This window comes from Melanostigma gelatinosum (genome assembly GCF_949748355.1).
Source record: "Melanostigma gelatinosum genome assembly, chromosome: 12".
In the NCBI taxonomy this organism is placed as follows: domain Eukaryota; kingdom Metazoa; phylum Chordata; class Actinopteri; order Perciformes; family Zoarcidae; genus Melanostigma; species Melanostigma gelatinosum.
Genome location: NC_136645.1, coordinates 17,665,920 through 17,689,751, shown reverse-complemented (window position 1 = coordinate 17,689,751; position 23,832 = coordinate 17,665,920). Strand labels below are relative to the sequence as shown.

The window sequence follows — 23,832 nt, the reverse complement described above, 5'->3', positions numbered from 1 at the left end:
GGGGGGGGGGGGGGGGACAAACACGGCCCTCTGTGCGCAGCTGAACAAACAGGTCAACTTGCTGTGGAGCATCTGAGAGGGCCTTACTTAACCCCTGCTGCCAGGACATCGCTGAGATGCTGCAGGGATCTGCACTCACACAAGCTGTGGCCTCAACGATGACAATGCACAGGACTCTAACCCACTTGGACATATAGTGTCGCATCAACAAGCAAAGAACATCATCTTGTCAAATGGGCGTAGCGGCTGGATGGGAACCTGCCTCTGACTCATGTCCTCTATGCCAGTTGAAACAAAAGCTAAAATAACACGAGACCGCTCATAAACACACACAAAGCTGTCGGACAAATGGAGGAAAAAATACATCTGCTAAGCAATAAAGAGTTATTATATTCAGTCACGCTTTTTATTGAGCCAAAAGTATGACTAATGTACCACCACATGTTATATACGCTCACGTGCCAATAGGAGTCAACGTCGATCAGTTTCCCTTGACATTTGAAGGCATGGTCCTGATGTGCATAAAGGTGAGAGACATTAGACTCCTCAGAGTCTCTTCTGACGAAGGCAGCCCCCGTACACCGTGTGGATTTAACCCCGTGTGTGAGTGTTGTTGCTAGACACCGACACAGTGGGGCTGTAATGTGTCGAGGGGGTTGGTGGCCCTCGGGGGGGGGGGGGGGGGTGAGCATGAGCATGGAAGCTGCGTGGCCGTGATTCACTGTGACAGCACCGCCTGGCATGTGAGGACAGCAGGCCAGGCGGGCAAGGCTGCTGCCTTTGATCTTTATTTGCTCCACCGTCTGTTTTGCATTTAAGAGCCTTGCTGAGCGCGAGGCATTGGATACACCTTGAATGGCTCAGGACCCCGTCCACTTTTTAAAGACCCGGGATCCTTTTTCAAAGCTAAGGGGATCCAGGACAGAGAGGCATGATGTTTGAAGGGGAAGGTTCTGTGCCGAATAGGCCAGAGGGTCTCCCGGCAACACAGATTAGCCCTGATGAAAAGAGAGTGCTCTGTGAAAACACGCGACCTAATGGAGAGTGGTGTGAGTGTGGGTGAGGGGCACGGTAACATAGATCTGCTGTTTTTAGATGGACCCTGAAGATCAACCCCGGGGTCAGGAGGCTGTGGAACAAAAACAAACATGCCCCCCCCCCCCCCCCCAACCAACCTTCTGCTGCTCCTCCTGACCCGTCAAATACATTTTGCACGTCAGTGATGTCAACGGACTGTGACATCTTACACTGGAGAGGCAAACCGGCTGGATACCATCAAAATGTCGTCCTATCCCACAACCAGGCACGGTGCACTGACAGGGAGGCATCTCTCTCTCTTCAAACGGTGCACATATTTATCTTCCTGAACATCTCTATTGCACATTCCTCACAGACACTAACGTGGCCACGATCCAGAGCCAACAGCTGGACAAACTTTTGCCCTAGAGACCGACACAATTGATATAAATAACTGCCCCTGTAATAAAAGGCGGTATGATGATTCAAAAGCATTGACAACCTGGGTTATGTACAGTATATCCAGACTAAAAAAGTGTCATGAATTAAACATTTGTGTGTGTGTGTCATGTCACAGAGTTTAAAAGACGAATGATAGACACAGAGGTGGAGCAACATAGATTTTATTTACTTTTTGAGCACTGTATTGAGCTGTGCACATATTATCATTTCCATAGCTTATACCATTTAACATAAGTTGCATTTCAAGTCAAGAATAAAAAGCTTTTGTTGAGACAGGAATTCTTAGCAGTAACTGAGTGAAACAGCAAAACCAGAGGAACTGATCATCCCAACAGAAAGTTAGACCCTTACTCCTTTCAAGTACAATTCTCAACAGCGCCAGTTCATTGGCTTGATACATAACTTAGTCGTTAGCTGTTTTTTTCAGCAAGAAAATATATGTCTCTGTCATTGTGACTATACAAATATAAATTCAGATTTTGAAATGATGACTTAAACAGTCACGTTTGGCGGTGGGGTCAAATGCTGCTACCTGAGCCCGTATGCATCAGCATAGCTTCCTGCTTCTTGATCAACTCTACGCCAGTCCAGAGAACACAAAGTGGCTTACTGTAGATTTTGCACATGCAATAGCTATGTATTCACATTTTAAAACAATCAAAGCAAAGCATTCTATGGCTGAATGGTTATAAACTGCATCGTGATCTACGATGCACATTATGCTACATGATACAGTATGCTGGAGGATTAATAATCATACGCGTGTACGAGCACATGGAAGTTGATCTGTACGTGTGAACATTGTAAATTGATGTTTATCGTGACTGGTCAACTCTCACAGCTATAAATGCTTCACTCGTTAACATTTATGTTGAGTAGCAGGCATTCCACAAGGTGCAATGGGACATCTTTTTTAAACTTGGAAAGTATTTTAAGAACAAAATAATGCTTGAAAATAGTCACATCTGTTCAGCGATACAAAAGAACATGGACAGCCACCCTGTTTTCCTAAATCATAGCTTATATACAAAAGGGAAAAGAGTAGGAAACGGAAAAGAGTAATAAAGAAAAACTGGTGCATCAAGTCTAATCCAGGTGACACTGGAGAGCTTGGGGGGGGGGGGGGTGATATATATGGCAAAGGGAAGTCCTATAAGTGCACTAAGTAGAGCCTAACACGCCTCCCTCCTTCCTGGGCAGCTGCTGAAACAGCTAAAGTTGATTACTACTGGCTTCACAAAGGTGTCGGGGACGTGGGGGCATGGGGGGCGTGCGTTTGCGGTCGAGTGAAAAGGGTTTGCAACGGGAGTATTGCAGAAGAAGCCCAGAAGGAGGCCGGACGCGGCTCACTCCACTACGCTCGTCAGTCGACACACACCTCCTTCAATGGCCAAGCACTGTCCAGGAACCGTCCCAGGTGGTAATCTGGATATGTGTGTCTGCAGGTGAGAAAGGGAGACACACACACACACACATCATCTATGAGAGATATAGACGCAGAGGCAGTGCTACATGGGGGAAAGGAAACGCTAACAAGGCATGTAAAATGTCTGATGAGTTATAGATGATGGTTAACTTTGCTTGCGGGCATTAATACTGAAAATAGCAACATGTAGAACAGTAGATGTGTTCCCACAGGTACCAAAGAGAAGATAAAATGCGGGACCAGGAAGTCCAGTTAGAGACAAACATCCATCAGACACATGATGGATTATCAGACGCATTGCACATTCATAACACAAGGACTTTAGAACTCTGAAACGGTATTCATGACGACAATAATGACACAAGTATAACTTAAATACCATTAAAGATGAGAGTGAAAAATAGTGTGTTCACAAACAAATACTACTGTTGCATCAGGAGCATGTGCCCCTGAAGTGTGAAGATGCCAACTGCGTATCTATAGAGCGACAGAGTGAGTGGATAAAGGGAACAGACTGCTAGTGTTTTGTGTTTGAGCAGAGACAGAGAGGAGTTAGAGGAGGAGGAGAGGGGCAAACACAGCTGTGGAGACAGGAGTGACACTTCAACTGGGGGATCAAAGGTGACCGACTCTCCCTGTGCCAATAATGGCTGTCGTCCTCCTTCCTCTCTCTCTCTCTCTCTCCACAGAGGGTAACACTGGCCCCAGCCTTGGGGGAAGAGTCCATCCACTTATTGACCAGGCCAGTGAATTGGCCTGACATCACTCTGCCAGTCGCAGGAGCCTTCATCTCTACAGGACTTCCTTTTGTGTCGGCTTGGACTACGGCCCCTGGCACCCCGAGGGCAACTGTCACTACAATGGGACAACAGCCAGACAGGGCCATGCACACATGGCAACACTCTCAGGGGCTATTATGCCTCCAGTAGCCCTTTCTGGGTCCGTCCTCTGCCCTTCATCTTCTAAAGATGAGGTTAAAGAAAGGCCCCGTTTAAACTGTTTTGACTGAAGGTCCATAGCTGAGACTTAATCAACTAACGGTGCCGGGTTCTGCTTTTGATGTTTGCATGTCAGAGGGAAGGAGCTTTTGCAATGTTCTTTTAAATTCCAACCACATTGACTACACAGCTGAAAATACACTACCGGGCACCATTAGAGCCCAGCTGCATGACTTCATATATTTTGCAAGAAAACTGTGTCTGACAATGACACCGATGTGCCCTAACCCTCACCCCAACACACAACCCTGCAGCATGTGTTAAGACCTTCATTTTTTATTTTAATCTGACACAACGGACAATTTGACTGTATAAGCAGGAAGGCTTACTAAACCAAACCAGAGTCATTACGCCACCACAGGGAAAAGAGCATTGCGTGCCTTTCACAAGCTGCCGCGCTAATTCAGAAGTCTAGGTTACAGGGAACCAGTCGAGAGGATAGGAGTGCTTCACGCAACGCATCGGGTCGGGTCACCATCAGACATATATCATGCTGTAGCTAACCTTTACCATCACTCTCATTCTATATATGGATTATTAGCAGGCAGGACATTCACATGAAGGATAAACAACACAGTAAAGTACTTCGATTGAAACCGTGTTGTGCTGGTCCAGAGAGTTATATTACCAAACGTGATCTCAGTGAGAGAACACCGTTTTGAACTGATTTTAGGATCATCTGTTGATGGACGTGATGTTTGTCTCTCCTCCACAATGTGCCAAATCATTTTTTGTGGAGGAATCCATGTTTAAAGAAACAGCGTAAACCAATTATAAAGTCAGCGGGGTTGAAAGAGGAGCAAGGAAATAACAGCTGGGCTACGAGGACACGCTAACCGACAGTGAGCCTGTTGTCATCGCGATACCCACTGACTGAAATGACCACATGACAGGACTACGGCTGGGACAAAATACAAGGCGACAAACACAGCTCCTTTGTATCCGTCGCAGAAAAACAACATTCTTTGGAAATATGAACGTGTTTAGGAGCTCAAGAAGCCACACATTAACACCACAGCGTCGGCCTGATGATCAATTTAGCTCTGGAACTCTGCCGCTGGCTCTGTGTTGTGGTTTTTCCACATTCTTTTCTTTTGAAATACACTAAAGGAATTAAAAAACAATTATATGCTATTTATTCTCCATGCGAGGTGGATAGTAAAAACTAAATGTACCATAATAAAAGACATTTGTCGTGTAATATACAAAGCAGACAATAACCAGGAGGCCATTTGATTTCCTCCGGCGCAATTTGAGTAGCAAAAGCTTTATAGTGGTAATGATGTCCAGGAGGAGGGAACTGAGCCACAGTGGTGCTGCTGTGGATCCTACACATCTCTTTCATCTCTGCAATCATGACAAACAATAGTCCAACCGTTTTAGAAGTGCCGCCACTGGCCTGTCCATGTAGCTTTGTGTAGCTCTGTAAAACATGGCTTGATGTTCTGATGTGCTATCCAGCACCAACACAGGTGAGTGTTTGAACAAAACCAGATGCTCCCCCTCTGCAGCGCTTCGGCCTTGTAGATATTTTACAGTGTCATGTCAAAAGGATTAGGATACAGACTCAACTTAACTGTCCCCAAAACAACATGCGAGTGAAAGGTATGAAAACCTCAGGGGAACTGCCAGCGCCGTCCCTGAAACATTGGTCTGACATCCAAGACATTTTTGTCTAAACAGCAGAATGAATCACTGTTCTTCTGGTTTGTTTGTCAGAAAGAACACATCAATACAAATCTCTGCATCGAAACGTGAAAGAGAAGTAGACTTACAATCTAAATCCAGTCTGACCTCTGTCCTAAATACTCTCCTCTGCTACTGTGTATCCGCCCTTTCATGTTCTTATCACAGAAACGCAGAGGAAGACGGACTCTGGCTGGTTAGAAACACCCAGAGGGATGAGAGTAGGAATGGGAGGAATGTCTGCAACAGCAGCTGAGACTGTGGATGGCTCTGGCTCTATATACAATCTCTGCAACTCAGTGCACCGATATGATTTGCAAGTGCTTAAAAACAGGATGAATTATTCAGGCGATCTATTAAAAGTGCAATGGGAACATGAATACTTATTACGTTTTCTTCAGCAAGCATTTATGACAACACGATCTTCAGTGGAAGAACGGTTATGCATGTACTGCCCGTCTTGCTGCAGCTTGGTGAACAGAATTGACCCTAATCTCCACTGCTCCCAATGCTACAATGCTAGATGGCAATTTCAGGAGGGCTGAAGTTAACACTTAAGTTTATCCACACAACGTGCTTCGGACACTCAGGTTTGACTGCCGCAGACATGAATGAGCCGCCTCCTGGGCCTCCATGTCATACAGACAACTTTCTAGACCGAGTTCGCAGACAACAGGCATCATGACTGGAGCCGGTTCGCATTAAGGTTCCCATCTCTGGCTTTTTGAACTTCACCAGATTGGAGAGAAAACAGATGCTCTCCTATTGAATCCTCTCTCAATGGAGGAGGATATTTTGCCAGCGAGCTGGGGGCCAGCTCTGGGCCCAGCTGGGGAGCAACGGGTAAAATCTTGTTTTGCGCCCAGAGTGGAGGCGCGAAGAGAGACCGAACATCCAGTTTTCTCCGGTATGCAGCCGAGGAGGCACACGGGAGCTTGGTGGAGCAGTGTGAGGTACGGTGGAGCAGCACTCTCCTCCTCTATTATCTAGTTGATACGGCACGGGGGGGCAAACACTTTGAAATCTGAACCAGGCTTGAACAACAGTGCCCTCTCTTTATACAGAGTGACAGAGATGCATTAGCCAAACAAACCCGTCTGAGCCGAGACTCCAGTTGGAGCTCGGAGACCGGAGCATTAAGCCCGTGTTGCTTAAAAAGCCACACCGACTGATTCAAGTCACACAATTGATGTGCTTTACTTAAGAGTTTTTTAGAAAGCTATGGTCCGGGAGGAGGATTACAGAGCCAACCTCAAACATTCACGATGTATTTTCCACAAAGTCACCAGCAGACTACGGTACAAACAAGACACAGGTGGTGCAGGGGGCAAATAATCCTGCCTGTAGCCACACTGGTGTGAAACTCACTGCAATACATTTGAATTGTCACGCTAATGGGGAAGCTCACCTTTGCTTTGCTATCTTGGGTTGACATGTAGCCAACACACATGCTCTCTGTGGTGTGACTCCATAGGAACTCCACTGTGAGGAACACAAAGACAAAAAAGGTTCATTATAGACTGAACAGGAGAAAAAGAATGAAGATACTATACATGGGTGTAACTGTAATAATGTAGATAAAAAGAGCACGGGGACAGAGCGAGGGTGTGGGGAGAAAGCAGACTGTTAATATGCTACATTTTGACTTTCACAAATGAAACCTTTCCATCTGCCAGAGGAAAAAAACATTTGGAGGTGACTCAGCCTGGCAAACTGCAGTACACTCTGAGCATGCCCATTATCATGAAACTTTATGACTTGCAGTTGTGACATAACTGGAGAGGAAGGTAGGACTTGTGAGCCAGAGAAGGAATCACAGCACCCAAAGGATGCGGTGGACGTTCTGTTTATTCTTGTAAATCAACACAGAGCCCTTTGCAGTCCACAGTCATCTGAGGTAGTCCACACTCTGCACGAGGGATACGGTCCATCAACAGCATCAAACAGGGCCTGCACGTCACTGAGTAAGTGGCACTTAGGAGCGTTTTATTATTCACGCTGACATTCTGGATGGTATGAATAGCGTGTCACTAATCATTTGCCATCATGTTTGATTTGACATCGAGACGTCCTCCCCTGCTACGCTGGAGAAACATCTGCTCTACTTTGTCTGTGAACTGGAACCCGGCCATTGGTTTCTTTGGAGCCGATGGTCCGATATCAATCATTTTGAAATAAAAAAATAAAAGGGCAAAAGGCAACATTAAAACCCAGGAGTAAATCATACTGCCTTCACCTTGGACAGACCTCTCATTAAGTCAAATTAAATGATGGTAGCTTTGCGAAAGAACGATCCTTCTCAGAAGCTCCAGGTAGAGAAACCAGATCCGCCAATTCAATCAGTCTAACTGGGCAGCATTCAGAAGGCCTCCACTTGAAGAAGATTAGCTGTTGATTCCATAGTGGGAGGTCTGTTTGAAGATGAAGGAGATGAAGGGTGTGAAACCAGAGCCTGATTGTGCGGGTAACAACACAGACCACCCGCCAGGAGAGCCACAGTGCCTCCTCCTCCCCCTCCCATCCATCGCTTGATGGATTTTTAAATATTAACAGCCAAATCTCTGCCTGCCATAAGCTGCGGCTGCGGAGGTTGGAGTGTGATCATATTTGAAAGGATTCATGTCTTACCCAGTATACCCTGAATATTTTGAGATGGCGGAGCTTCCACACATCTGCAGCAGCGCAAGACAATTACTCCACCCAACACACGGTCCTCGCTGGCCAGAAAGGGTGAGCCTGTGCACACAAAGAAAACACCAAGAATGAGACAGACAAAGTTGTCCTCCCCAACACGTCCAACCAAGGAGAACACGTGACAAAAGAGAGACAAAACACAGCCCTTTTAATCTAATTAAGGTGATCTATGAGCACAAAAAAAAAAAAATAATCCCTCCATTCACGTTGTTTGCCTTTCTGGCCAAGTCAAACAGCTGAAAGCCTTTATTTGGGTGCATTTATTGTGTTTAGCAGACTGTTAAACAAAACTATTTCACTCCATTTGTGTGGGGCAGGTTTTAGCACATAATAGGTCATTTTCCCCACACTGTACACTTCTGTACCACAATACATTTTAAATTGAAAAACGCACAGCTACATAACTCTCAAAGACCTTTGAGCGGACTTAAAAAAACAAATCCCTTGTGTGGAATGAGAAACTCTCTTGCTTACTGGCAAACCTGAATGAGGTGCTGTGTATACATAACAAAAACTTGGATTGGCTGATATGTGAGGGGCAATAAAAGTTTGGTAAAGAACAAACTAAAAGCAGCTACAGCATGTCTTGAAATGTCTCAACACAGCAACAAGAAAAAAACCAAAAAACAGGGCAAACATTTCTGCGTCTGCACGCCGTCGTTTCTTTCTTGCTTTTCACACCGATTTTGGTTCCACGTCGTAATGTTCCCTTCACTCTATAAAACACATTCACACAAAACCCCGCTATTCTCTGTACATTTCTAAAAAGGCTCTTAAATGAATTCTGTTACACATTCCATAACAACTGACATCTCTGCATGTTGTTAACATGAGAGCAGTTCAATTATTGCCCCAACGATCACCGCTTTTTAAACCATAACTTTGACTATTTTTGAGTGTGAACATTTGTGTCTGTGTGTGAATACAATGAGAGGAACTGGATTACATAAAAACAGATCTAAAAACACTGATGGTGTTTAAAGATATTATATTTGGGGAACCTGACGAATGCATCATGGAAGCTGAGTAAAGAGGCCTACACATCAGACACTGTCATCATTGACCTTGCTAAGGCGGGATTTATGGAGCTTTGTTTGACTTAATGTGCATCTTGAAAGAAAACGGCAGAAGAATTAACTTCAAACTGGCTTCATGCAGCCCATCCGAATGTGTTGGAGTCACAGATGTCCGTGACAAAAGCCAAACTGAGACAGACTTTTTTTTAAAGGAGGCCAAAACAAGGCAGAAACCACCACATGTTTCCACATGTCCTTTCTTCCTCTGCTCCGAGCTATCCCAGTGGTCATTCACGGACGCAGTTAACAAGACTTTCTCAAATTGACCACTTCTGAGAATATGGCAGAATTTTTTTTTAATAAAAATTCAACAAAACAATGTCGTCTTCCAAAGTTATCTGTGGCTGTCATCTATGATGCATGGAAAATATGATGGCCCATATATCAAAAGCCGTCTCTTCTGAGTCTATTATTCCCACTGTTCCCAGTTGTTCGCCCGTTCCTGATGTTATGCCACATCTGTTTGTGAGCTCAACTCCCTCTGTGCATGATTGTGTTTCTCGCAAACACATTCCCGGGCTAACACATCTGTGCGTTTGGAATGCATGTGGGTGACTCACTGATGAACTTGTTTTGCATAGCCTCCAGCAGCGCTTGGTGGGCATCCTCAGACTGCACGGCAGCAGAGCATTCCCGTGCCAGCATGGTGCGAATCAGATGCTCTCCACAGCCTGGCGGAAGACACACAGACACACAGCTGAACCTGGATCAGTAACGTGCATTCACTCGTTTCCTTGTTGCCAGCATGCAGGCCTTTTTTGCACAAAAAGAGTTGCACAAGGTCTCCAGCGAGATCAGTTTGGAGAGACGTGAAGCGCACGCAGTACACACCACATTATTGAAATTCTGACTTTCAAACATCAGCTGTGTATGGTATTAATCACGTCTTGATATTTCACATCTTGAGGTTAAAGTGAATTTTGAGATCAGTATGTACAAGCATTTCCTGACTACCAATTGTGCTTTGAGTTGATTATGCTTTGACATTGAGACATGCTCAGAAGATCATGTTTACCCGATATATCTGGTTACAATGTTACATAATGGAAGATGTTGCAGACTTTAAAGGATTCACTTTCCTGAACCAAAGATTTGAACTGCGATGGCTGTGGCACACTTTTCAAAACAAAACTACAGAATAAAAAGTCGAATGAATCAGAAAGATGCTCGAGTTGGCTACACCTGAATCTATCTGGTGCTCTTCAGTTATGTGGCATGTGATGGACGATATGCTGCAGAAACATCCAGAGAGAGAAACAAAGCACTTTGTGAAGCACTTCAGTAAACCAGGAACCATGAAACACTATGAATGACTCGCCTTACCTTTCACCACGTCCAAGGCAAACCATGACAGGTGAGCTTTTTTACATCTTAGATAATACTACTTCCTGCTTATAAGGTCGAACTTTGAAACCAGTACCTCGTGTTGCTACGGAAAGACAGATATTGAATGCATGATGCATGCTTATATCATGATCGTACTCAAAATGTGAAGTCTGCCCGCACTCAGGGAAAAAGACAAGAAATCCAAAAGTGGAACCAAAACACATCTGGCAAAAGCGCCTGTGAAACCCCATAAAAGAAGGAAGAATACAGCCTCGTTGTTTCTGTAAACACAAATGAAAACCTCGTAAAATATCAGGTAACTACAACAAAACCCAACGCAGGTCGGTAAGTGTGGAGACCAGATGCCTGCAGCAATGTGAAGTTACATTTTTAACGAGAGCAGAACGTCAGATTGTGGCCAGGTACTGTGCCTTTTGTTTCCCGTAAAGCGCTCTGTCTCAGGGGAGCTGCATATCATGGCAGCGTGAACGCGACTGAACTGGAACCGCAGTGAGATGCAGCAGCTCAACAGAGGAGAAATGTAACAACAAAAAAAAAAAAAAAAAAGAGGCCAGCGAGTGACAGCCAGCAGCAGCGAGAGCAAACTGTGAAGTGCGTGAGCTGCTCTCTCGCGGGCCACGGCAACGTGAACACCAGGCGAAGCAGTCAACGCATATAAAACAAAGAACCACATATGGCGCATGTTACAAGACAGACTAGAGTGAAGGGGGGGGGGGGGGGGGGGGGGGCGAGGTGAAGGGGAGAAAGAGTGACATAGAGGGTGAGGACCATGCTCCACGAGTCAGGATGAAAATGATTGTTTGTGTGTGTCTTTTGATGGGAATGCCTTTCATGTCAGGAAATTAAAAACAGGTGTTCTACTGGAACACACATTATGTTCTCCATAGCCATAAGGAAAGCTTCTCTTTTTTTTTTTTTTTTAAAGTCACATCAAAGGCAAAGCCACAATATAGGAAGACAGTATGAGGTGGAAATACACACAGAGAGCAAACAGCTACACTTCAGCAGACTATAACCAAGACAGCGTCTCATACTGCTAGTTGACTGTAATAATACAGTAATAGACAGACTATGAATCACCTTTAAGCTGCGTTACAAGTAAGTGACAGAACTTTAACACCAAACTGTCATCTCGTGTGATAAGATACAAATGTACAGCACATGGTAGATAGAGGAATAGCAACCTTGGGGATGCAAACATATCTTTGTTTCTTTGTTTGCCAGAGAATCACCAGACAGAGGCAGTCGTTTTTTTCAGGGCCTTGGCTCAGTATAAACTGTTTTTGGCTGTTACACTACACTAAAATTCTCACTGATTGCTGGCTGTAATATATTCAGACAAGCTTTAGCGGTGCAACATGCTGGCTATCTCTGTGCGCCGAGCACATATGACTCAAGCTTCAGCCTGTCTGATCAAATCAGCTCGTCTGCAGTGAGATGCATTAGGCTACAGATCCACATGCAAAAGGTTTTAATGCTCCCCAGAAGCTATGTCGCGGGCGTCTCCACACACCTTAAAGAAGCGGGCACATACATCCTCTCCACCTCACATTCAAAACCATACCGCTCACAACGAAAGCAATGTTGCTTTCAGCTAACAGAGGCATGCGCTCTCAGGTTCGGGAAATGCTAAAGCATGGTTGTGTACGCTGCGTTCACATGTTCAAGAAGAATGCAACTTGAAATGGCATATTGGTCCTGCAAGGTAAAGGGTGTCTTTGTCCATTTGACTCTCTGGATCAGTTTAATCCTTAAAGGGCCGGTGCTTCAGGCAGTGACCTCCCCTGCTCCTGTGTGTCAGCAGCAGGAAGGTGGCTGCCGTCGTTTCTATAAATGCAGACTTGTAACGGCTGAAGCATTGTCTATCACAAAATTCACAAGACTCTTACTGCCAACGGTGGCAAGAAAAGTTCTAATGAAACCACAAGGAAACATTTTTCTCACTTACCCCTTGGTGCTCTCTAGTCATCGCTCTTCTTTACCTCTTATAGATCGCTCTTCCATAGATCGAGTCTTTTTCAGAGGTTTTGAGATATATTCTGATGAGTCCTCTACTGACATCCCAATGTAATGGTGGTGAATAGAATTTCATGTATGGTGCTTTTAGATTTCAATCCAATCACCTGACACCCTTCTGTTGTTGCTCTGCGTTGTGTTTCACTTCCAATTGTTACGCGCTATAATTCAGTTTAATTACTGGCAAACTATTGACAATATTTAACAGATTGTCAAACCTTTAACCTTGATGATTTCGATTTGAATATAATTTGTAAGGCTCCTCCTATTGGTAGCATTAAAGACAGCATGTATTTAAGAGATGAAAACATACTGCTGTACTTCCCATAAGCCACTTCTCACAAATTGAACTGCCAGGTATAATACCACTCATTTAGACGGGAAAAGTTAAGATCCCAATCTTGATAACTGCACTTGAAGTTTGCAAATGGACCATCTTTCTGCTGCGCTCCCTGCGGTTCTCTCCATCATGTCTACAGCAGGTGTCCCATGTCAAATGTCCTTGCAACTCCACAGAGCTTTGCAATGCACCCGGCATGCAGCTGAGTGACGGCGAGTGGAGAATGATGACTCAATCAGCGGAGGAAGTGACTGATGAGAGTCACTCAGCAGGAATGGCTGCAGGTCAGCGGAAAGTATTATCAGGACGATTGAAGCTTGACTCAGCGAGCCTGAATAAGAGGCTCACATCAAATAAAGATCTGTTTCTGATTCGTATCATTTCTAAAGCAAACAGCGGGCTGCTGGTAAACGTTAACGGTGCGAGGAAACGTGACACACACATGCACGCAAACACACACATATGTACACAACTGCCAAGTAGGCTGCAGAGAGTGAGCTGTGGTTTACCTGAGGTACTCACTGCCGTAGAGTAAGGGTTCATATTACAAGCGTTCTCTGCCCAGCAGCCACATCCATAATGAGCAGCCTGAGAAAAGAGCGCAAAGGAGGACCTTTTAGTTGCCGTTGTTTATATATTTCTGTCTTGGAATTACCAAAAAATATAATTAATTCTCAAATAATAACTTTGAGAAGCATGCTCATAGCCAAATACAACATTTAAAAGCTTATACTCCAGGCAGGGGAAGTCATTTCAGCCCAGTTCAGGTTTCCGCATCATTAACTACAGTGGAACAACATACTCACGACTCTGCTGTGCTTCAGGTTTTTGAACAGTGACAGTGTTAAATAGGGCAAAGCAGTAAATCCCACCGATTCATTCATTCTGCTCCCATTGTTACGTTGTTTGTTTTTGTCCTGTTCAGCTGCTGTTCATGCAGACTCACAACTTCCGGTAGTCGTCTCAAAGTAAAAGACCTCCAGCGCACAAAAGTTGAACTAGAATTTGTTGAGATTGCATGAACATTAAAAACGGGGCACAAGACACGGGGATGATCGGAGTGAATTCTTCTGCAGTAGGTCGCCTCATTTATTTAGACTGTCTGCATTAAGAGGCTCTAATTACATCAAACGCCAGCGAGGCCGGATTAACACAGCAAGGGTAGAAAGAAAGGGGGGGGGGCCTTCATTGGTAACAGCTGCTTGCTAAATACTCTTATCTGATGCTTTCAAACTTTCAAAAGCTGGATTGATTAGAGTTCATTTTTGGCCACACGGGGGCATAAAAACAAAAGAAAACCACAGCCCTGGCTGATTGACTCATTATCAAGTAGTTTGTGGTTAATGCGTTGGCATGATATTGCCCGTTTACCCATCCAGCCGACACCAACTTCCATTGGCATTGAGTTTGTGGCCACTTGAGGAGTCTAAAGGGCGATCCGCGTAGGAAGCATTTCTGAAGTCCGTTACTCGCCCGTCTCACAGAACAGATTGATGCATTTGATTAAATGGATTCATACATTTAAACAAAATGCTGATTCCTCCTAAGGAGCCCACTAAAAAGCTATTTCTGTCTGGTAAGTCTCTGCTGTCAGTCAGCCTTGGTGCAGACAGTTTGGCCGGCTGCTGTCCTCTCAGCTCCTCACAAAGCTGCTGCTGACAGACACACAGCTGGTTCTGAGGACGGAGACGCGTGAATGGAGGTCAGGGTCAGAGCTGACTGGATGTCTGAACGTCGTCGAATTTGTTTTTGGTGAAAATGACGGCATCATACCGAGAACATGCTAGCTGTAAAAACAAAACAATGAGCTGAAAGTGGTTAAAACCCCTGTGGAGCCGCAGAGTCGGGTAATAATTCCTTGTGGGTTTGTTCGTCATGTCTGCAGTTATTTCCTTCAGCGTTATCAAAAAGAAAACATTGATTAATGCCCTTTTGGTTTTCAGCAGCATACCATAATTTGACACAAACTACATGTAGCTGCTTCCACATAAATACCGGTATACATTTTTTACACAAAAAAACCCCACATTTAAGTAATGATACGCCTCTTATAAAAGCCGTCTCAAATAAAGGCCTGACTCAACATTGTAAATTATATTTGATATATTAATTGTAAAAGTTGTTTTGTGGGTAAAGACAGACAGAGGAAAAAGAAGAAGATGTTCTCCCTACCTGGCCAACCCTGCCGGGATGTTTCATGGCCAGACCTCCACTGGACACCGCTGCAGCTACATTCCCTTCCAGATCTACCACAATGGCCCCCACTGTGTCCAGGCACCCTGAACCATTTTCCTACATCACAGTAAGAACAGGAGTCACATGAGCAGAAATTGGACATTTTCAAATGACAATTGTTCTCATTTCAGGCAACAAAAAGGAGGAGAAATCCAAACATTCACATTCTGGAGCAGATGCAACATCTTTGACTCAGGACCTTTTGAAAAATAAAAAATTAAATGCATGAATTTATGAATCACTCTTCGCTGATCCTTCACGTTTCATTAAAAACGTGCTGTTGTGATTTCAATCAGCTGTTTCCCTTCCGTGATTGCAGTTTGCTTTGGAAGCGACTTGTTTGTGAACCATCATGTCTCAGACTGCATGATGAACAGAGTCCTACATCTTAAATGTGTAAAATGACATTATGATACATGACCGGAGCTCCACTCTCACCAGAAACTGAAGATCTTCATTGAACCCCGGACTAAAAAAACAAAAGGCCATCGGCACGCTCTCGTAAATCAGCCCCGTCTCTGTGCTTTTGAAGATGAAAAGAACCAGAGCCAACTACTTAGAAATGCTACAAAGACCCTCCTGTCATTCCTTATCAGTGTCCCGAAATTAAAAAAAACAATCCACAGTAAATAATGACTGTAAAACTTAAGGGCATCTTTGGACTTACATTGAAATGCTTTTGACTTTCCTAAACAAAACTGCAGGTGGCTGTTTTACCCAGAAAAAAAAAAAAAGAATGGAAAGAGTTTATTGCTTGGCAAAAAGACAGAGGCATAAAAAGAAGACTGCGTATGGAAATTAAACCCAGGCTTTTTTGTTGAACCCATAAGTCTGTAATGGCCATTCTTGATACAAAAAAGAGCTTATCTAACTTAATGTATATGTTAAAATAACTAAAGACAGGGTTGATGCCAAATTCCTGTAAAATAACCTAAAAGCATGCATGTGAACGCATGTCCCAGTCTAGAGTATCAGGTATGCTGAAATAAGTGGAAGCTTAACTGCACCAAACGGTCACATATGAATCTTCAGTGGGGTTAATCAGTTGTGTGTATACATGGAGGGGACAAATGAGAACAGTGGGGCCACTCAGCCTTTAGCTCTCATCAGGCTAACCGGCCGTTTGACACAAATAGCCTTCATTTTCTCAAACATCAGTTGCCAAAGTCAACAACTTTCCATCTTAGTCGAGCTTTGGCCGTTTACACGTTTTACTCCATTTAAACACAATTTACACCCCGAACCAATATAAACTCCATAAGCTCTCATAAGGCCATCCTCCTCTGCGCTGCTGCCCCTGCTGGTGACTTCAGAGCAGAATGAGTCTACCGGTACATCATCGAGCCGCTCTCCAGTCGTGCTGCTCGGGGCACTGAAACCTTGCACCAACTCTTGTCAACACCTTTTATCGTTTCTCGGAAAACTTCTGTGCAACCCGGTAAGGCCATTTCCTTTAATGACCCAGTGAGAATGTGAGATCATAACTGGCAGAATATCCCTTGATGACTTAGTTGTGGAGAGTCATTTAAAGTCCTTTCTTGTACAAAATACAATATTCTACTTGATGTTTCCTGCCTATTGTTAAATGCAGCTTGATGCCATATATCCCCATGCATAACTGCTGATTTGGAATCTGTGGAGTGGGCTGCAAGCATGATTAAACTGACCTAAGGACCAAACCAATTTCATTACTAATAGCAGCGCATCAATCAAGAGACCAAGTGATGGAGCCACATGTACAGTATGTTGAGTTTTGAGTGAGGCTTGTGTGATTTTTGGGAAAACCACATGGTCGTTCTTCTGTCCCCTCTTACCTTTGAAGGTCTTTAGTCTGAAGTTACTTATTATATATTTGATTAGCAACAAGAATTTCCTTCGGGATGAATAAAATTCGATTTCTTATTTGATCTTAACATTTCATTCACTATTTATTTAAGTGCATCCTGTTTGTTCCGTTCCTTTTTACATGCAGTGACAAGTGTGTTCAGTGCTCTCGCCTTCAGAAGCTTATTTGAAAACACCTGCTGCTGTGAGAAAAATAAATACAATCCTGTCCTTTGTGTTTTTACTGTATAATGTATAAAGTGAGGTACCTACAATTATTAAAGATTATTAGACTTCATTTCAGCGCCACATAAAGGCACAGCATCACTTTGCTCCCCACTTGGGGTTATTGCTTTTTACATGGTCATGTTTACTCCATTGAAATTGACATGGATTTTAGTTTTTTGTTCCATCCACAACATATTTCTGAGCCTTGTCTAATGTCTTAATGTAGCCGAATTCGTGAGAGTTTCAGATTTCAGTTGACAGGCCAAAATATGTGGAGGAAGGCCCGACTTGTCCCAAAAGGCTGCTTTTTGCCGAACACCAGTACAGAACATTTTGTTTCGTGCAAATGATGCCTCTGGTCAGATGGTTCGATCTCAGCCCCTTGCAGCACCTGTGGTCGAAGAATAAACAGTGCCTTTGCTGTGCAGAATACTACTGTAAAATTAGCAGGAAGGGGCGGGCCCATTCTGCCTCAAGTGGTGCCGCTGAGAAAGAATGCATTTCAGAACATAATACTCACATTTTCACTTGATTGTCGTCTTTTCTTGGCCGGATTATGTCCCGTGTCCATTTTTTCTGCCAGCTCCATCTTCCGCTTGTTCCTCTTGTACGCAGATAAACTGAACTCTGTGTGTGAAAAAAGATACATCTCAATCTAATGCCTCCATATAAATGAATGCACCTCTGCCAAAGGTTGTTTTGAGCAATGTGTTTTGGTTCAGTTCAACACAAAATGAATTTCTTAGGTGGAGCATATTCAGAAATATGTGCAGCAAAACTCACTGGTGGCCATTTTCTGCGAAGGGCACGGTGGTATTCCATGGCCGACTGCCCAATCGTGTGCTCCTCGCCCGACTAGAAAGCTGACAAAAGAATACAAATTAACAGGTGGCTATAGTCAGGTTAATACCACAGTCATTAAAAACCGTTATAATCACCAGGGTGGTATTCTGCCAGCTGATAGCTTCCCTTTCTGTGCTTCAATCAGTAGACGGTTTGCAACCAAGACTGGGTTCTTAATACCTGAAGGAGTCAGAATCATCACAGGGCTTGCAGGTCATTCTATTTATTACAGGAATACTCACATCTGTGTTGACTTTCTGTGCATTGTTAATATTTGTCTTGTTCATTTTCACATGAGATATATTAATTGAGTTTACTGTTTAATGCACATTTTCCTTAATAAAGCCATTGCTAGGCAAGCACACCTATGAATGCTGGGTGTTTGTTTAGCCTATTTAAACCTTATGAAAAGCATGGGTTGGTAGGCATGGATTTTTATATCTAAGCCAAGAAAGTTTTATTCATCATAAATATATCATATGGCTAATTGTTACATGATGCACACGTGGTAATAAAAGCAATTTGTTGTCTTTTGAACTGAATGTTAAGTGCCAGCTTTCACCCCTGGGCCGTTGTTTGGAATAAATCACAAGTTTTAAGCTTTTATTGAAAGCCTTCAATGAGCTCTCTCTTGAATATGCGGATGTGTACATATTAATATAATTTCTTGGTTTTAAGAAGTGTGTGGTCCCCTCTGTTTATGAACCTCTAAAAAACTCTGAGATGGTAGAAAGTAAATCAGCAAAACCTATGACAGAAAGAGGCTTGACTCATTGCCAATACTTCCAGGTGACTGAACTTCAGTGCCACAACAACACAGCAATATTACATAAATATCAATGCATGTGTAATAACTCACCACTAATAGCCCCCACGGCCCCATAATGCAGCGACTTCCCATCCATGATACTCGCATCACATTCAATTTCCCCCGACAAATTAAGGTTGGAGCCCATGCCCGCGTTGGTAAAAGGAGAGTCCTGAGAACAATTAAAAACATGTTGAGTCTAGAAGAACACTTTATTTCTAAAGAACCATCCAATCTGGGGTTGTGAAAATCAACCAACCTCAAGTTCAACCAGTGCTGCGGCCACTGCTTCCACTGCAAGTGCCCCGGCTTTGAGTCGGTCCACAGCCTGGAGAAGACAAAGAGACGCCTTGTTGGAAGTGCAACAGCTTTCCAGTTAAAAAACACATTGCTCATTTAAGCCTTTGTAAAGTCATTTTGTTTTCTAGCCCCTAGATAATCACACTACAGTGCATTTACTGGAAAACCTCCATATCCTGCTGACTAACAAATGGGAAAAAATCGTTGAAAACAAAACTCCTTTTAAGCTTCATCAAAAGCTCAAACTGCGAGATAAAACGAGGGCAAAGACGAGCGTGAAACATGCAATAAGGATCCTGGATTGAATTAAGTTTGTTTTGTGTGAGTGTGTGTGTGTGAAAAAGGACACAGAAAGCATGAAAGCAAAAGACCAAATTGAACAATTTGACCTTAATGCAAAGTACTACATCCAGTAGGAAACTGGGCTGGGCACAGCTCACCCCCCCCCCCCCCCCCCCCATCGAACACCATTTTTATTGTAAATCAAGGGTGAAGGCAACACGGCATGGTTAGTATTTCAGTCGTACAGATGGAAAGAACAATGACTGACACTAAACACAAAAACATTGCAGAAGAACCTGCTTTAGAGTGCCAAAAAACAAAGACTCCCACTCCAACAGCAAAATGATGTTAATACAGCCAAATAAAAACTGGAATGACTTCAAACAAGAGCATCAAAGTGCTTGAGTGCTACTGCCAAAACACAGATTGGAGTCCCACTGAATAAATATGGAATGACAGGCTGTTCACAGATGCAGACCTTTATATCACAATATCTTGCTGATCAAACAAAGTTACTTTGTCGATATACTTTCTGAAGATATTAGATCCACTGACAGTACAAGAACAGAACAAATGTGTGCAAACACGTAGAAGAGGGAAGCTCACAGTATTCAGCAACTTTTAGCGACCAAATTTGATAGATTTAGAGCAAGTGAATAGTTAACAGTTAGACTGACGAAATAGGTTGACTTCATTGCATGGATGAAAGCACACTTATTCTATATTCATATCACATAAAGAAAACTAATATTTCTGGTTAATGCATGGGCTTCAGCAGAAATATTTTATACTAACAAGTATAACATACATATTTGTCATATTTACAACTAGAATTACAAGCAAATATTACATTGAAGCACCATTCTTTCATTCTTTAAGGAAAGCCCTGAAATGCTGCTTTGATCTATTGCTCTGCATTCATAACTATTTAACAGATTCAATACTGTGTATTGTTACATGCTCTCGAGACTGAAGTAATTCATTTACAAACATTCCATGAAGAAGAACATAGATTGTGTGTGCAAACAGCACAAGGTTATGGTGCTGGTTTGCACACAAACACAGAGTTTAGTTGACGATAGTAATAGCTATAAAATGAACTTACTCGCTGGCAGGCTCTTTTGCACACATGCTTGTATTCCTTGGCCTTAGATTCAGAGTGGTATCCTGCTCCTGAAAGCAGATAATAGGAAGAAAAAAAAAAAAGCATTTGACCATTCATAAAGTGTTGCTGGTTGACCTCCTCTAAGAGAAACTACTTTGGGAGACGTAATGTTTCGGTGCATGACGGGTCTACCGATGCCCATCATCATCATCTTTACGTATTATGAGGTGCCGCTTCATACAGTATTTCTTTCCAATAAGCTCTGAATTCTACTTGTTCATTATGATGTACGCACTTACCTGCATGCACTAAGACAAATCCACCAAGACATTTGGGCTTTGGATTATTGCTTGATTCCTGTTTTAAGGACCAGGAGTTGGCCAGCGGAGAGGAGGGTTGCTGCTCTTCAGCAGGATCAGGATTCATTAGACTTTCCATAACCCCTGCATAACTTGACAAGCCTATCATGGCCTCTCAGACAGCGGTAAGGGAAATCATTTCTCATGCACCTGTGACAGGGAAAATAAACGCAAACATTACCATTCAGGGATCATACAGGACACGGTGATTGTACGTTGTTGGATGTTGTTACAGATGTGAAGTGCCTGGTGCAAAGCAGCATGGGGGTTCTCAGCTATGTACCACTGAGACTACGGAGGCACTGGCACACTGGGGGCACTAGACAGGGTTTCACTTGGGCCAACACTTCAGTTTGAGCTGATTTCACTGACAATGAATTGTGTGGTTGAAGAAATGAATCTACACATTTTTAATATTTCCACACATACATCAATCATTAGCTAATCAACTCCAATGGTCTAAAAGTGATGGAGAGCAAATAACATTGACTCAAATCTTAACTTACAAACATTGTGTGACTAACATCTACGTTACCTTATAGCTAACGATATCTAAAAACGTGCTATTCATAGTGCAGATCCACCAGACTACAAATCAAAGCTTGCACATCTATCACCCATCTCGTTAACCTAAGTGGATGTTATCAACTTTCCAAACAGTTCCTGCTGCGCATGCATCGTTACGCATGTCACTTTAAAGTCTGCGTTATTAAAGAAGAGTTCATGCCACGTGTCTGTTTAATCAGTACAGAATGGCACTACATCTAAAAAACTAAATTATTTAAACTCAAGTCAAGCTGACAGTCCTGCGTTTTCGTTAGCTTCTTAGCTAACAGCTCGCTAACACATCAACAAAACAATATCAACTCACGGTTTCCGCTCCTCTCCTACCAGCGACAACACTGCCTGCGAACCACGACTTTGCCTGACATGTGTTTAAAACACACGGTCGGTAGACAGACTCATTACTCTAAGTGGGATAATCTTTGCTGCCACACACTTTTACTCCTCTGTGCTAACCGCAGCTAGTTAGCTAGAGCATACAAAAGTACTTCCTGGTTCAGACACACGTTGCTAAGGAAGTGCGTTGAGTGCAAACATTGACACACGTGGATGAAGCTGCACACATTTAAAATAGGATTTCGCTCTTCTGTAGGAGAAAGAAAATGTTGCAAATGCTGTACCCCCCCCCCCCCCCCCCCGCTGACATGCACACACAACATGTGAATACGTTGTGTGAAAAAAACATGATCTTGAATTTAAAAGAAATCAACATTTGTTAATCATGTTAATATTAGGGTACAACTTGCAACTGAACAAAAACTAACAATCATTGTCAATGCATATCCTTAATAATAGGGCATACAAAAAAAACAAAAAGTGCGTTTGTTTGTTAATTGTTCATTATTTAATTGGAGAGATAGAGCGATCATTTTCAGGGCATCTTCTGTGGTCTCGACTGAATTCTCATGGGGTTCTCATGTGATACTCACACTTAAATGAGGCCTAGTAATGAAAATCATTGTCCAGGACATGTTCTGATGTGCTTTAATGTTCACAACCTATCCCTCCTGGAGTAAAGTCTTGTAGGTATCTTTGGCTTTATATACCCAGGTTTCGAGATATCTAGATATCAGTATGTGTTAGTGGTGCTCACTGCATTTTTATTTTTACACCAGCTAGTTTCATCTTTTTATCGCATATGCACTGACATCACCTGATAAATAGCCAGGAGCAATAAGCATGTAGTTCCAAAGTGGGGACTATTCCAGCATGATTAGCTATAGTGGGTGCTAGAGTGGGTTCTGCAAGGTTGATATTAAAGTTTGATTGGAAGAAGGGATATTTGTAAATCCCTCTAAGTTCATCATTGTTGAAACATTTGACAACACATAAAACAATACCATCGTGGTCAATATGATTATAGATGTGCAAAATATTTCAGTAACCCTAGGTGACTTGCTGCAAGTCTGTACACTCCCTAATTTACTGGAGAAGCCTGTGTTTAAATAATTTCTTTTTTTTTTAAAGAGCTGTTTATTTTAAAAAAAATATTTATTACAATTTACCTTATTACTCTGGTTGTCAGCGATTATGCTGCATTAGCCTGGTTTGTCAAAATCAGGAGTTGAATTTATTTAATTGTTTATAAATTGAATTGCACATTTGCCAGTTAAGGTGTAACTGAACAAAAAAAATGTTTTAAAGTTGTGACAGCGATGCCAGCCCCTCAAGTTTACTTAAAACATACCATAGACCTTTTCCACATCAGATATTTCGACTGGCAGGAAACGAACAGGTCCAGCTCATTTCCTTAACGACAGCTCAGCTCCATTTAGGTGTCCCGGGAGCCATTCCAGCATGCCAATATTCATAATGCAAGACTCTGAGACTGACTCCAAATGGAATGCAGGTATCATTAATGTCGAAAATGACACTTGGGTTTTTCCACCTTGGCGTGTCAAAATGTCTGCAAACTATTAGCTATTGGCAGTAAGGAAACTGCTACGCCCTTTCATGCTCTACAATTCGATTTTCTCCTGTATGACTTCAATTGTCAGAAAAAAATGATGAGAATAGAAACAAGCTCTTTGTCTTGGATTCTGATGTGGTGGTACAAAAAATTGAAAACTTGGTCGATGCTTTGAATTGACAACTTGTCTCCCATCAGGACGTCTTGGTGGCTCCAAAGTCTAGAAATGATATGTGACGTCCCTGGTTAGAGTCTGACCATGGAGCTTTATTGCATGGCATCTTTCTCTCTCTCTTTCTTTCTCGCTCACTTT

General features: G+C 43.0%; 1 protein-coding gene across 3 annotated transcripts; it reads right to left on the bottom strand.

Moving 5' to 3' along the window:
• Positions 1 to 1,624: 1,624 nt before the first annotated feature.
• tasp1 (taspase, threonine aspartase, 1) lies at positions 1,625 to 22,052 on the bottom strand. Of its 3 annotated transcripts, XR_013772465.1 has the most exons (15): positions 21,918 to 22,052; positions 20,987 to 21,196; positions 20,688 to 20,755; positions 19,260 to 19,328; positions 19,052 to 19,172; positions 18,288 to 18,372; positions 18,133 to 18,212; positions 17,870 to 17,976; positions 15,235 to 15,354; positions 13,572 to 13,650; positions 9,920 to 10,030; positions 8,218 to 8,325; positions 7,826 to 8,000; positions 6,998 to 7,071; positions 2,874 to 2,918 (listed from the first exon to the last, which is right to left on the bottom strand). XR_013772465.1 is itself a non-coding variant. In XM_079280820.1 (14 exons), exons 2-14 carry the CDS (start codon positions 21,153 to 21,155, stop codon positions 2,826 to 2,828), a joined length of 1,284 nt encoding a protein of 427 aa, XP_079136946.1. In that variant the 5' UTR covers positions 21,156 to 21,196; positions 21,918 to 22,052; the 3' UTR covers positions 1,625 to 2,825. The 3 variants fall into 3 exon arrangements, 2 of the variants coding, with proteins under 2 accessions (XP_079136946.1, XP_079136947.1); XM_079280820.1 differs by lacking the exon at positions 7,826 to 8,000 and having other exon boundaries at positions 1,625 to 2,918; XM_079280821.1 differs by lacking the exons at positions 7,826 to 8,000; positions 8,218 to 8,325; positions 9,920 to 10,030 and having other exon boundaries at positions 1,625 to 2,918.
• Between the last annotated feature and the right edge of the window lie 1,780 nt (positions 22,053 to 23,832).

What these genes read in the sequence shown, in the direction of transcription:
- tasp1 (XM_079280820.1), bottom strand. Translation starts at nt 21,155, where the DNA reads ATGATAGGCTTGTCAAGTTATGCAGGGGTTATGGAAAGTCTAATGAAT. An exon ending in GGCCGTGGGGGCTATTAGTG is followed by an intron (nt 18,373 to 19,051) that starts GTGAGTTATTAC and finishes TGACTCCTTCAG; the next exon opens with GTATTAAGAACCCAGTCTTG. An exon ending in ATCCCGGCAGGGTTGGCCAG is followed by an intron (nt 13,651 to 15,234) that starts GTAGGGAGAACA and finishes CTCTTTTCTCAG; the next exon opens with GCTGCTCATTATGGATGTGG.